We start from the raw sequence: 12,309 nt of genomic DNA on the forward strand, positions 1-12,309 counted from the left end.
AAAAATCATTTTTTTATGTATGTGCACGCGATGGCTGCCAGTAGGGATGGTAAACTCGATTCCGATTCTACTCGAAAATCGAGTTTTCACGTAAAATAATCGATTTTTCGGAATCGATCTTCAGTAGTCGAAGTCGATTAAGAATCGATTCTTGACATTCGAAAAAGGTAACAATCGCCCAGAAGTGAAATACATCCATCTTATAGTACGGAATTGATACCAAGTGAGTACTACCATTTCCGGTCTGTAGCCAATGAAGGTGCTTGTAAAAAATTCGCTTCAAACGCAGCTTTTGAAAATCGTTTTTGTTTTTTTTCAATAGAGAGAAGGGTGTCTATGAGAACAGCATTATCATATTACATTCCTTGAAGGAAAACCGAGACCGTCCTTATAAATTGCCTCAGTCTGTTAATAATTGTTCTAGAAAAGATGTCTTCATATTTAATAAAAAATCCTGCTTTTAAGCTATTGAATAAATTCAGTATGTGCATATGTCATCAAAATTTAAATAGGACAAATTTTTTATAGTAATATCTCTTCCAAAGGCTTATTTCAAAGCAATTTTGGTTGAAGTATCTGAGATCAACTTACGAGAATAAATTTTTATTCGTTAGTCTCGCCAAAACTCAAGAACGGCTGAACCGATTTGGCTAATTTTTACTTGAAATATTTGTGGAAGTCCTTGTAAAAATGCGTGGAAAATATAAAAAATGGCAATCTTATTTTCTTATACAAATTGATGTTCATCCAGTTGCTGTTATTTAGGCTCGCTCAAACGCATGAAAGCGTAAAAGACTTTTTAATTTAAATTTCGCGCGAATTCGTCGAAATATTTTTTTGGTATAACTATTAGTGACATCTGTGTATCACATCAAAATATTTAATTATTTAAAGACGTTGCCAATGAATCACGTCCAAGACGGCCATCAACATCAACTGATGATCAACACGTCAGTAAAATAAATGAATTGACACCTGAAAATCGATGATTAACAGTCAGAGATATTACTGGCATCGTTCGAGTATTAGAAGGATCAGTGAAAACCATTTTGAAAGATCATTTGATTCTATGAAAAGTGAAAGCACGATTGGTTCCAAAATCACTAATTTTTTCGAAAAACATCGTCGCGTTAACAACTGTGAAACAATGCTTCCCAATTACTAGGATGTCATGAAACGTATTATTACTGGCGATGAGTCTTTGATCTATGCTTACGACTCGGAAACAGACGATCAGTCGGTCGATTGTCGTGGGAAAGGTGACCCGAGGCCGAAAACACCACATCAAAGCAGGTCAAAAATCAAAGTCGCGTTGACAGTTGTCTTCGATTATCTAGGTGTGATGCATTCCGATTTCCTTCCTGCTGGCCAAACTGGCAACAAGGAATACTTCTTGAGTGTTATGTATCGTTTGCGAGAATTTATTCGTAAAAATAACAAGTAAGGAAGGGCTAAGTTCGGGTGTCACCGAACATTTTATACTCTCGCATGATAAAGTGATAATCGAGATTTCATTATCCGTCATTTACATATTTTTCAAATATCGTATTTGTGTAAAGTTTTATTCCGCTATCATCATTGGTTCCTAATGTATATATTATACAGAAAAGGCATCAGATGGAATTCGAAATAGCGTTATATTGGAAGAAGGCGTGGTTGTGAACCGATTTCACCCATATTTCGTACGTGTCATCAGGGTGTTAAGAAACTATTATATACCGAATTTCATTGAAATCGGTCTAGTAGTTCCTGAGATATGGTTTTTGGTCCATAAGTGGGCGAGGCCAAGCCCATTTTCAATTTTTAAAAAAGCCTGGGTGCAGCTTCCTTCTGCCATTTCTTCCGTAAAATTTAGTGTTTCTGACGTTTTTTGTTAGTCGGTTAACGGACTTTTAGTGATTTTCAACATAACCTTTGTATGGGAGGTGGGCGTGGTATGGCTTAGATATGACACTTTATAAGTTTTCGGTTTCCGCCATTTTGTGGGCGTGGCAGTGGGCCGATTTTGCCCATCTTCGAACTTAACCTTCTTATGGAGCCAGGAAATACGTGTACCAAGTTTCATCATGATATCTCAATTTTTACTCAAGTTACAGCTTGCACGGACGGACGGACAGACGGACGGACAGACGGACGGACGGACAGACAGACATCCGGATTTCGACTCTACTCGTCACCCTGATCACTTTGGTATATATAACCCTATATCTGACTCTTTTAGTTTTACTTACAAACAATCGTTATGTGAACAAAACTATAAAACTCTCCTTAGCAACATTGTTGCGAGAGTATAAAAATTAAGAATTTTAAAATTATGAACAAAGTTTTATAATGTTTTGCTCATATGTAGCTGATTTTGGATTTGAAATGTTTATCGTAGGCCAGAGAAGGTTTGAAACGTAATAAAATATGTAAAAGTAGCGAGGAAAGTAATAATTAAAAAACTTTATTTGAGTTGACAACATAAATTAAAAAAAAGAGACAACAACTTATCAATAATATTTGGAAGGTCGTCAGTGTTGTTTTGTTAAGACATTTTTGTCGTTGTATTGAAATAGTTTGATTATTGTAATTTAGTTTGTTTTTATTACTGCTCATGCTTCTTTTGCTAAATAGGATATCATTCGTCAGTTCTTTGTACTATACTTTGTACCATAAGCAAGCCAGCTAACAAGCCCACAAATAATTCAAAAAAAATGTCTAGACTCAAAGAAACTCCAGTGGGATTTCTTTTTCCCTAACAACAATTACGCTATTTTTAGCAATATTTCTAAGAATATCATGACCAAACCCAATAATTATTTGCATAGTGCATAACATTAATCACAGTCAGTCAAACGACAACGTCACACTTAAAGACGTCACTACTTTATGAAAGTGTGAAAATACCTAAATTTCTAAATATGGCAAATTGCGAATGAGGGTGTTGGCTGAACATTTATTACAAAATTTTAAAAAGAAGTAAAATTCGAAAAGAGCACCGTCAAAGTAAACATAAGTAGGGGAACTTATTTGCACTTTATTTTTAAATATGCACACGTCAGGGAGTAAACAAATAATTACTCCGGCACACATACCTGTCTATGCATGTATGTATGGATGTATTCATCATTCGCAATTACACTCAATACTCTAAGGTAAATAGATAGAATTATGTACATACGTATGACTGAAGACTGATGTGTTCACAGAAATGTCTCCGCCCCGCCGCCGCTAACAGCTGTCAATACAAATGGCCATTGGTTGCTTACGACAGCGACGTCACAAGCACATAATTGAAATGCATGTAATTGACAAAAAAAAACTCAAGTAGATACCTGGGAGTACCTAGGAGTTTGTGTGTGCCTGCATTATGAATGCAATTACAACGCCTACATGCATAAACGTGACTAGCGCAGGTAACAGTGATAGCATACACATACATATGTATGTATATTGTCTAGGTAAATACCACGCTTTGCGCATAAATCTGATTTTATATACTTGTAAGCAGCACTTACAACACCTTTCTGCTGCATAGCATTTCACTCAAGCGTGGCAAGAGCGTAAAATTTACATCTGCATTTGTGTGTGTAAGTGTGTGCGTTTGGTTTTAAGCAAGTGCCTAAGTAAGCGGTTTATTACTCACCGGCCCACTCAATGCTCACAGCCAAGCTACAGCCTTAGGCTCGGTCTCAAAACAAATAACTGCACAGACATATGTATATATATTTATATAAATGTATGTACATATATACATACATAAATAGTTGGCATGCGCTGCGTCCATAGCGTAGGGGCTTGTGCCCTAGGGGTGTCTCCATAGCTGAAGAGTGTGAAAAAGCGTGCATTTATAGGTGAATCTTACCTTCTTGTGCACCTAAGAAGCACACACATACACTGAAAAATAAATGTAGATGTATATTATATACATAAATACCGTGGCGCGTCTGGCTGCTCATCGCCGTCCTCTTGTTGCATGCGGAAAATGCCGATGAGTAATTGCAGAGTGCGCGCGTTTTTCTTCGTTTTTCGTTCTTTTGCGCGCCTGTTGGCTGGAACGCGCAGACGGACAGACACGCACCTACACACAATATTTACACACATATACATACATACTTATATCCGCTAACAACCATAAACACCTACCCATTTGCCACGATTTGCCGTGATTGTTCTTGTTTCTTGTCATTAGTTGTTGTTGCTTTTTGTTGTGATTTCAACATTTGACTCAATTGAATATACACAGTTAATTTCTAACTCATTGCTCGTAACTCTTATTCATAATTGTGAGGGAGACTCAAGCCGGCCCGCAAGTAAGCGTGTCGCGCTGACTAACGCGTCGCTTATTGGCATCTGTGTTCGCGTGTGTGTATGTGTGTGCGTGTGTGTAAACGCTGCATGCCGGCGTTAACAAGCTCATAAGAGAGTCGGCATTCAAATGTTTTTAGTTAGTTCATATAAAGACTGCGAAACGTAAGCAACGCTATTATTAAGTATTAAATCGACAAATGAGCAACACGCAGCTCGGAGCAAAAAAATAATAATAATTTAAATTAATAATAATTGAAACGAACGAAATAAGTATTAAGTAAAGATTATATTAAATTATTAACACGTTATTAAAAGTCAATTGAAAGGCGCTGTGAAAATTAAAGTAATTAAAATTAATATAAATATTATTAAGCTCGTTATTAATTTATTTACTGCGAAGCACGTGTTATAACGGAATTTATTGTCACGAATACGTAATTTGGCTGTGTAAAAAGCACGTGTGTGTTCGAAAAAACGGAAATATTTACAAAATCACAAAAACTTCATTTGCGATTGCAACAAATCAGCTGTTAAAGAGCAGCACAAGTGAGAGAGAGAAGCAGCGAATTGGCTTCCAGTGCAAAGGCACTAACTAACAGTATTTTTTAAAAGAGGCAAAAGGTAAGAATGATGGAAAAATTTAGAAAAAAATTAAATAAACTTTTAAAAAAATTTAAATAAAAATAACATAAAAATTTTCATATGAAATAAAATAAAAATTTTAATGAAAAAAGTATTATGTGCGGTGCTTCAATTAATAAATGTGATTACAAAATTAATTAATATCAAATAAAATATATTTATGAATGACAAAATAAAAATAATTATTATGAAATAAAATATATAAAAAGTAAAGCAACAGAGTAATTTATTTAATTAGTAGTTTAATTTAAAAAATATGCGTAACATAGCATAAAAATAATATTTTATACAAACTATTAAATAGAAAAAAGTGTAAAAATAATTAATATGAAATTAATTATTAAATAATTAATTAAAAAAGTTGAAATATAGTTTAATATAAAATATTTTTCAAATAGAAACTTTTTGCACCACGCCGTAACTTCAAACTGCTTGGAAAAGAAAAAAATAATATAAACACAAATTTTTCGAAAATTATTAGCGCTAAATTAAGAACGTGCCTTTAAAAAAACTTCTTTGAGAATTAATATTTTTGCTGTTTTAAGAGTTTTGTAAAGAACTTTCTAATTTATTAGAAAAAAAAATTTAAATTCAAAAAATAATAATTTAATTTAATTATTTGATTTAAAATAATAAAATAAACTTTACAAAATTTAAATTAAATTTTTATGAAAAAAAAACGTAAAATATCCTGAAGTTAATATGAATATATGCTAAAAACTGTATTTAACAAAAAGAATGGTCTTAAAATATTCAAATAAAAATTTTTAAAATTAAAATAACATGTATTTTTATGAATAAAGTTATAAATTTTTATGAAATTAATATGAAAAAATGGTCAAAAAAATTAAATAATATTGAAATGAAATGAAATTTCGTCAAAATTTAAATTATTTTAATTAAAGAAATTAATTTAGTTAAAAAAAATTAGCCTAATTAAAAAAAAATTATTTCAAAAAATCACAATTTAAGTAAAAAAACTAGGAAATTTCTCGAAAAGAAACCAAAATAATGCACATACCAACAACAACTTTCGTTATTATGTCGTCATAGCCGCAAAACATAAATGAATATAGGTCCAACATTTACCTGTGTCTTTTAGACAAAAAAGATTAATAATAAAAATTTAAATCAAAAGAAATTAAAACCCAACAAAAAACAAACATTGTAGGGTAACTTCAAAACAATAACGACCTTTCATTCCATTTTAATGACAAAGACATGGTTATTATAAGCTCGATGGCTTACGCCTACAAGCGTGCGTCAACGCGCGCTCACATGCACACACACACACATACACATGCGCACCTGCACAGACATGTAGGTACGTCATCAACGTGTTTTATAGCCACTATTTGGCACGCCATCGCAGACACGTCCAGCGCGCAAGCGTACCGCAAGCGAAATCCCCAAATTGTTTTATGCCAAACCATTTACATATACATACATACATATGTATGTATGCACATTATATATACTATATGTGTATGTATGTATATACATGAAACTGTTGCTAGTCATTATGAGCTACCGCATTAGATGCAACTTATAATTTGCAGACACTAAACAATCCGGCATGGCTGCATACAACCACAAATGTATGTGTGGAATTTCTGCATTTTTCACTGACAGATGAGCCGCGTGCAACTGCTGCTGCTAAGTGAGTGCTGTTGACTTCGTCCTCGTTTTTGTTATTGTTGCAGCGCATGCGCCACACGTTGTTTTAGGCCTTTGAATGACACTTGTTTACAGCATTTTGTAGTTGCTGTTGTTCTTGTGTGTGCTGCCTGCCTACCGTTTAGGTTGCAACTACTAGTTTAGTATCGTAATATGTTAATATTGCTGCCTCGCAGGTATTTTGCAATATTAATTAACATATTTGTAGGATTTATTGCCGGCGATAAGTTGTTGTAAATGTCAACTAGGGAGATTTTTTATTTTTGTTTCGTTCGCTTAAGAAGATACAACAGCAACTGGTTTGTTTAGTTGAGTTATGCTTTATGGGTTGCGTAAAACATAAACAAATGCGAAAAAATTAAAAAAAAAATAAATAAATATTAAAATATTGAAATAAAAAATATACAAACATATTTTAAAAATATAAAACATGAAATAAGAAATACATATAAAAATTATAAAAATATATTAGAAAAGAAAATTAAAAGAAAAATTGAAATAAACTAAAATCAAAATTTTTAACCCAAAATTTGTTTACTAATAAAACATTTTCATGAAATTATTTTAAACTATTATTATAACTATTAAAAATTAAAAAAACTAATAAATAAATAAAAATATATATTTTTTTATTGTAAAATTTCAATTTCTTATTTTTTTTAATTTAAAATTAAAAAAATTATTTAAAACTGAAATTAAAATATTTTTTAATATACGTATGTACATATAATACAATCATATTTTAAATCAAACGTATAAAAAATAATTGATTAAAAATATATTAATTTAACACATACATATATTCAGATTCAGGTTATAAAATTAAAAATTTTCTAAACACAAATTTTACTTCCAAATTTTAAGATAACAATAAAAATATATTTTTTATTTAAATAATTTCCAATCAAATATTAATTTAAAAAAAAAATTAAATAACATAATTTTCAATCAAATAAAATTAAAAAAAAATATTTATTTAAATAAAACAAGTATAAAAATAAAATTATTTTTATTGTATTAATTTTTACCAAATTAATTAATAATTAATAAAAATTATAATTTTTAATTAATTTCAGCTAACAACAAACGACCACAAAATGGCTAAAACAAGCGCCACGCAAACACAGCAAGGCCAACGAACCAAACAGTTAACAACATTAACAGTATTCATGTTAACAGTGCTAACAGTATTAACACAAATGCCTGCAAACAGTGCAGCGGCCGCCATACAAGCCGTTCACATGCACACCTCAGCCACCCCCGGCAACAACGTCCGACCAGCAGCATTAGCAGCTATAAACGCCGCCGAGGCGCTTAGCAATCAACAAAGAGCCGTCTTTCAACAATTACTCGACAGCACGGCAGGTGCGGCACAACACGGACGACGAAAGCGACTGCGCAAGCGCCACAACGACAAAATGCACCTGAGCGGCTTAGCTAGTGTGACAAACGATGCTGTGGCGCCACTTGAGTGGGTGAATGCATGCGGGTTTGTGCGGGAGGAAAATGCCGAGCCGAGTATACAGCATATGATGGCCAAAGAGGAAGTAGTGCGAACGCTGAGAAGGGCGCTGCGTTCGGAGAATACAACTATAAATGCACTACATACGATAAATATCACCGGTATGGTCAGCTGGCGCAAGCATAGTAGGAAATATAAATTTCTGCCAACACTGAATCGAACAGCCAAAGTGAGTATTGTACATATATTCATGTGAATTAAATAAGAAAAACATAATTATTCATGCACAAAAATATGAAAATATTGGACGTCATACAATCAATTGATTACTGCGAAACTTACGAAGCGCATTCTGCAAAATTAATTTATTTTTTTAACAACAACAAGCAACGCAAATAACAGTGAGCGCATAAATATAATATGTATGTAAACAGTATGTCTGTGATATGAAGCACTTTCGTTGCGCTGCTGACCGATTTTAAGCTGAACGCGCGCCCTGCATGCGCCGCGCTTACCAATTAAACCAGCCATCCATCCATCCAAGCAACCAGCTGAGCAGCCGAGCGGCCGAACGGCCAGCTGTGCGCTTGGCGTTCGCTGAAAGCTCGCGCCAACTGTGACAATCATTTACTACTTAATAAGCAAATTATACGAGCCCGTGTGCACATGCATACAAACACGCTTCCTCTAGTTTGGGTTAGCCTCGTTTTTCTTTTTTTCGTTATTGCGTGACGTAGTGACGTACTTATTCGCTCGCTTTGCATACACACATACATGCAGACGAGCAAGCCGATGACTAATGCAAAAGTTTAGTCACTTCGTATCGGCGTATCCACGACCGCAGACCGCTAGACACTGAAATTCATCCAAATATACATACATATGTATGTATGTGATATATACATATGTGTGTGTGTGATATATACATATGTGTGTGTGCGTACAACTGTTGAAATGTATATCACAGTGTGTTTGTGCGCGCTTTTATCACAGCATATAAGGCACTCGCTTGTTTTGAATTACTTGTTGTGTTTTTGGCGCTCGTATGCCATGGAGCTTGGTCTGCTTGTCTATCACTTAGCAGCCGCTTTTGTTATGGTTTTTTGCTGTTGTTGTTTTTTAGCGAAACGCTGATTGTTAGAACTATATTGAGCGCGTAGCATTTGCTTTTGTTATTATTATTTTTTTTATTCCTCTTTTCCGTACTTTTGTACTTACAAAGCTTTGCTTGCCGAAAGTCGGAGGCTCGCACGCTTATCACCTATCAAATTTCACTCTGGATTTTCCCCGACAATTGAATTTATTTGTTTTCAGGTGTGAATAGAATGGATTTTCCCAAACATTTCGCAAAATGACTATTGCAGGAGGTTGAGTCAGTATATAGAGGCGCGGAGTTACATAGAAAATATGAAAGAAGAATTGAAACAAGAAAAATGTCAACTTTGGTTGCGCTGAATCTACTATAGAATACTCTTCACAAGTAAAAATGTTTCTATACACTCACTTCATTTCGTTTGGTCAGCAGCTATAAGATATAGTATTTCGATCCGGACAATATGACAAATTTCGTGAAGATAGTTTGTTATACTATATATAAAAGTTTTCCATACAAAGATTTCATTTCGAGCGCTGAGTTGGTATCACGCCTCTACGGTATAGAGCTCCGACAACGGCGGTTTCGATAAATGAGTAGCGCTTTGAGCAGAAAAAAAACATGCAAAATTTCAGATCGATATCTCAAAAATATTTTCTGCAAAAGGTTTCTTTATTTTTCATTCGACTTTTTAGTATGAAATTGTAACTAAAGAAAAACTAGTCAGCAATCCCATCATAAATAAGCCTTTAAGCTCATACATACCAAAAATCCTACAATCAACCGCCAACTAATCATAACCTTCTCTTCCATTACAGATCGAACTTCATCACTGGCATCGCGCCATGCAGAAATTTGTCGCCAGCTTCGCCGAACTGGGTGTGAAACAATATCGTTGGGATCTTAAAAATCTGCAAATGGTCAACGCCACCACACACGAACTGAACGCACTGTTGCTGAGCGCGCGGCGCATACTCTGCGAAGTGGAATCCGCCATACATGCTGTAAATCCACAAGCGAAAATACGCTCCGTTTCGCGCGCCGAAATGCAAAAGAAACTAAATTTCTATTCAAACGATCAAGCACTTGTCGACAAGAAAGGTGTGGACCCGAGAGATTTGCGTTTCGCCAAACAACGTTACAACAAATACGTGCAACATATGTTGCAAATAGTGCGTCGTCAAATGCAGGCGACACGTAAGCGGGTGGGCAATAGAGCAACAGCCAAGTCTGTAGCCAGCTACAGTGATGAGAGCAACTACAGTCACTGGTTGGATCTGGCCGATTTGGAGGGCTACGACACCTCTGCGCAGGCGTCGTACGGCATGAGCGACGAGTTGCCGCTGGCAGCGTGAGCGCATAACACATAATTGTGTTAGTGTATTAGTAGTGTAATGAATTTATCCCAGTATGTGCCATTAATAGTGTAACTAAAAGAAGCTATGCCTGCGGTAGCCTTTATAAAGGCTGATGAAGGCGTGTGTCGGCTCGGCTGTTGTATTATACCGAAATAAGGACGTCCAATACTTAAACATACCACTAAGTTTAATTAGTTTTAAGCGCACAAATCCTAGTTATAGGCTAGAGTTCCTCAAAGTATGCATCACATTACTTATTTATTTATTTATTTATTGCATTCATTTAGGCGTATAAGCGCATTCTACATAAAACGAAAAATATTTATTGAAATCATGCCCAGCCACCATTTAGCAGCTAAGTTGTTCATATTTATTGTTGTAATTAAATTTTTGTACACACTTAATTTATAAATTATGTAAGTAGTTAGCTCACTCAACCAATTATAGCATTTTTTAACGCAATGATATTATGTATGTATGTATTAAAAGAATTTTTGTGCTTGTGCTAAATAGTTAGTGTGCGTTAATGCCTACTGTGATTAATTAGCTGCTTAATGTAATATTTATTTATTTTAATACATAGCTGTACATACATACATAAGTAGTTAGTTTTTTCAAATTGTTAAGTGACACGCCCAGTGTAACAGCCTTAAGTGGCGATTTTTGGGAATTAAAACAAACAAAAAACTACGAAATCAATTGTTTTTTTAATTTTGAAGGTATGTTTATATACAAATGGTGATCTGTTTCGATGTTCCCTACTCTTTTTTTAAGAAAAAACACATAAACTTCTAATCTAATGGGGGAATGTATATTACCATTCGAAAGAATATTATTTGGCATTTATTTTTTGTAGATTATCTTTTTCACATGTTGGCTTATATGGTCCATCTGTTAAAACCATTTTCCGATGACTCGTTCGAGAATTTCGGCTGGTAACTGGCGACTGACACGTGAGATGTTTTTCTCCAAGGCCTGAATCGAAGCGGGATTGTCCGCATAGACTTTAGGCTTTACATATTCCTACAGGAAAAAGTCTAACGGAATAATATCACAGAATCTTTGTGGCCAATCGTCTGACCCAATACTTGAAATTATCGGCTCAGCGAAGTGATCTCTCAATAAATCCATTGGGAAACCAATTGGCGCCGAGATCACGAGCTTCAGGCATCAAAAAGTCGGTTATCATGGCGCAATAACGGTCGCCATTGAAGGTTACGTTTACACCGGCATCACTTTCAAAGAAATATTGACCCATGATTCCACCGGCCCACAAACCATACCAAACTGTTTTTATTTTTCTGAATGAAATGTCAGCTCTTGAGTCTCTTTAGGTTGCTCTTTGTCCCAAATGCGGCAATTTTGCTTGTCTACATACCCATTGAACCAGAAATGGGCCTCATCGCTGAACAAAATTTGGGCCAGGATCAGATGTTGTCATCGTCCATTCCTATGCACCATATAGCAAGACCGGAATAATGAGGGACTAATAGAGTTTTGTTTTTATTCGAATATATATATATATTTTTTTAGAGAAGACTTTACTTCTTAATTGCCTTCTCAGTCCGAAGTAGCACCTATTGGCAAGAGTTATTCTGCATTGGATTTCGAGACTGACGTTGTTGTTGGTGTTAATGCTGATTCCAGGATGGATGAAGTATCTACGACTTCGAAGTTATGACTTTCCGTAGGGAAGTGGGAGTCAAGGGGGAGTACGACAACTGTTTATTCGATGACAGGAGATATTTCGTCTTACCCTCGTTCACTACCATACCCATTTATCA

The 12,309-nt window shown here is 34.7% G+C and overlaps 1 protein-coding gene across 1 annotated transcript; it reads left to right on the forward strand.

Moving 5' to 3' along the window:
* The first annotated feature begins 4,492 nt into the window (after positions 1–4,492).
* On the forward strand, positions 4,493–11,205 carry LOC126759848 (uncharacterized). The gene is made up of 3 exons (XM_050475009.1): positions 4,493–4,914; positions 7,689–8,303; positions 9,986–11,205. The coding sequence occupies exons 2-3, from the start codon at positions 7,710–7,712 to the stop codon at positions 10,520–10,522; spliced, it is 1,131 nt and encodes a 376-aa protein (XP_050330966.1). The 5' UTR covers positions 4,493–4,914; positions 7,689–7,709; the 3' UTR covers positions 10,523–11,205.
* Positions 11,206–12,309: the final 1,104 nt, after the last annotated feature.

This window comes from Bactrocera neohumeralis, chromosome 5 (genome assembly GCF_024586455.1).
Source record: "Bactrocera neohumeralis isolate Rockhampton chromosome 5, APGP_CSIRO_Bneo_wtdbg2-racon-allhic-juicebox.fasta_v2, whole genome shotgun sequence".
Classification (NCBI taxonomy): domain Eukaryota; kingdom Metazoa; phylum Arthropoda; class Insecta; order Diptera; family Tephritidae; genus Bactrocera; species Bactrocera neohumeralis.

Bases quoted from the DNA above. Each gene is read 5' to 3' on its own strand.
- LOC126759848 (XM_050475009.1), top strand. From the start codon at position 7,710: ATGGCTAAAACAAGCGCCACGCAAACACAGCAAGGCCAACGAACCAAA. The intron at 8,304-9,985 runs GTGAGTATTGTA...CTTCCATTACAG, and splicing joins CACTGAATCGAACAGCCAAA to ATCGAACTTCATCACTGGCA.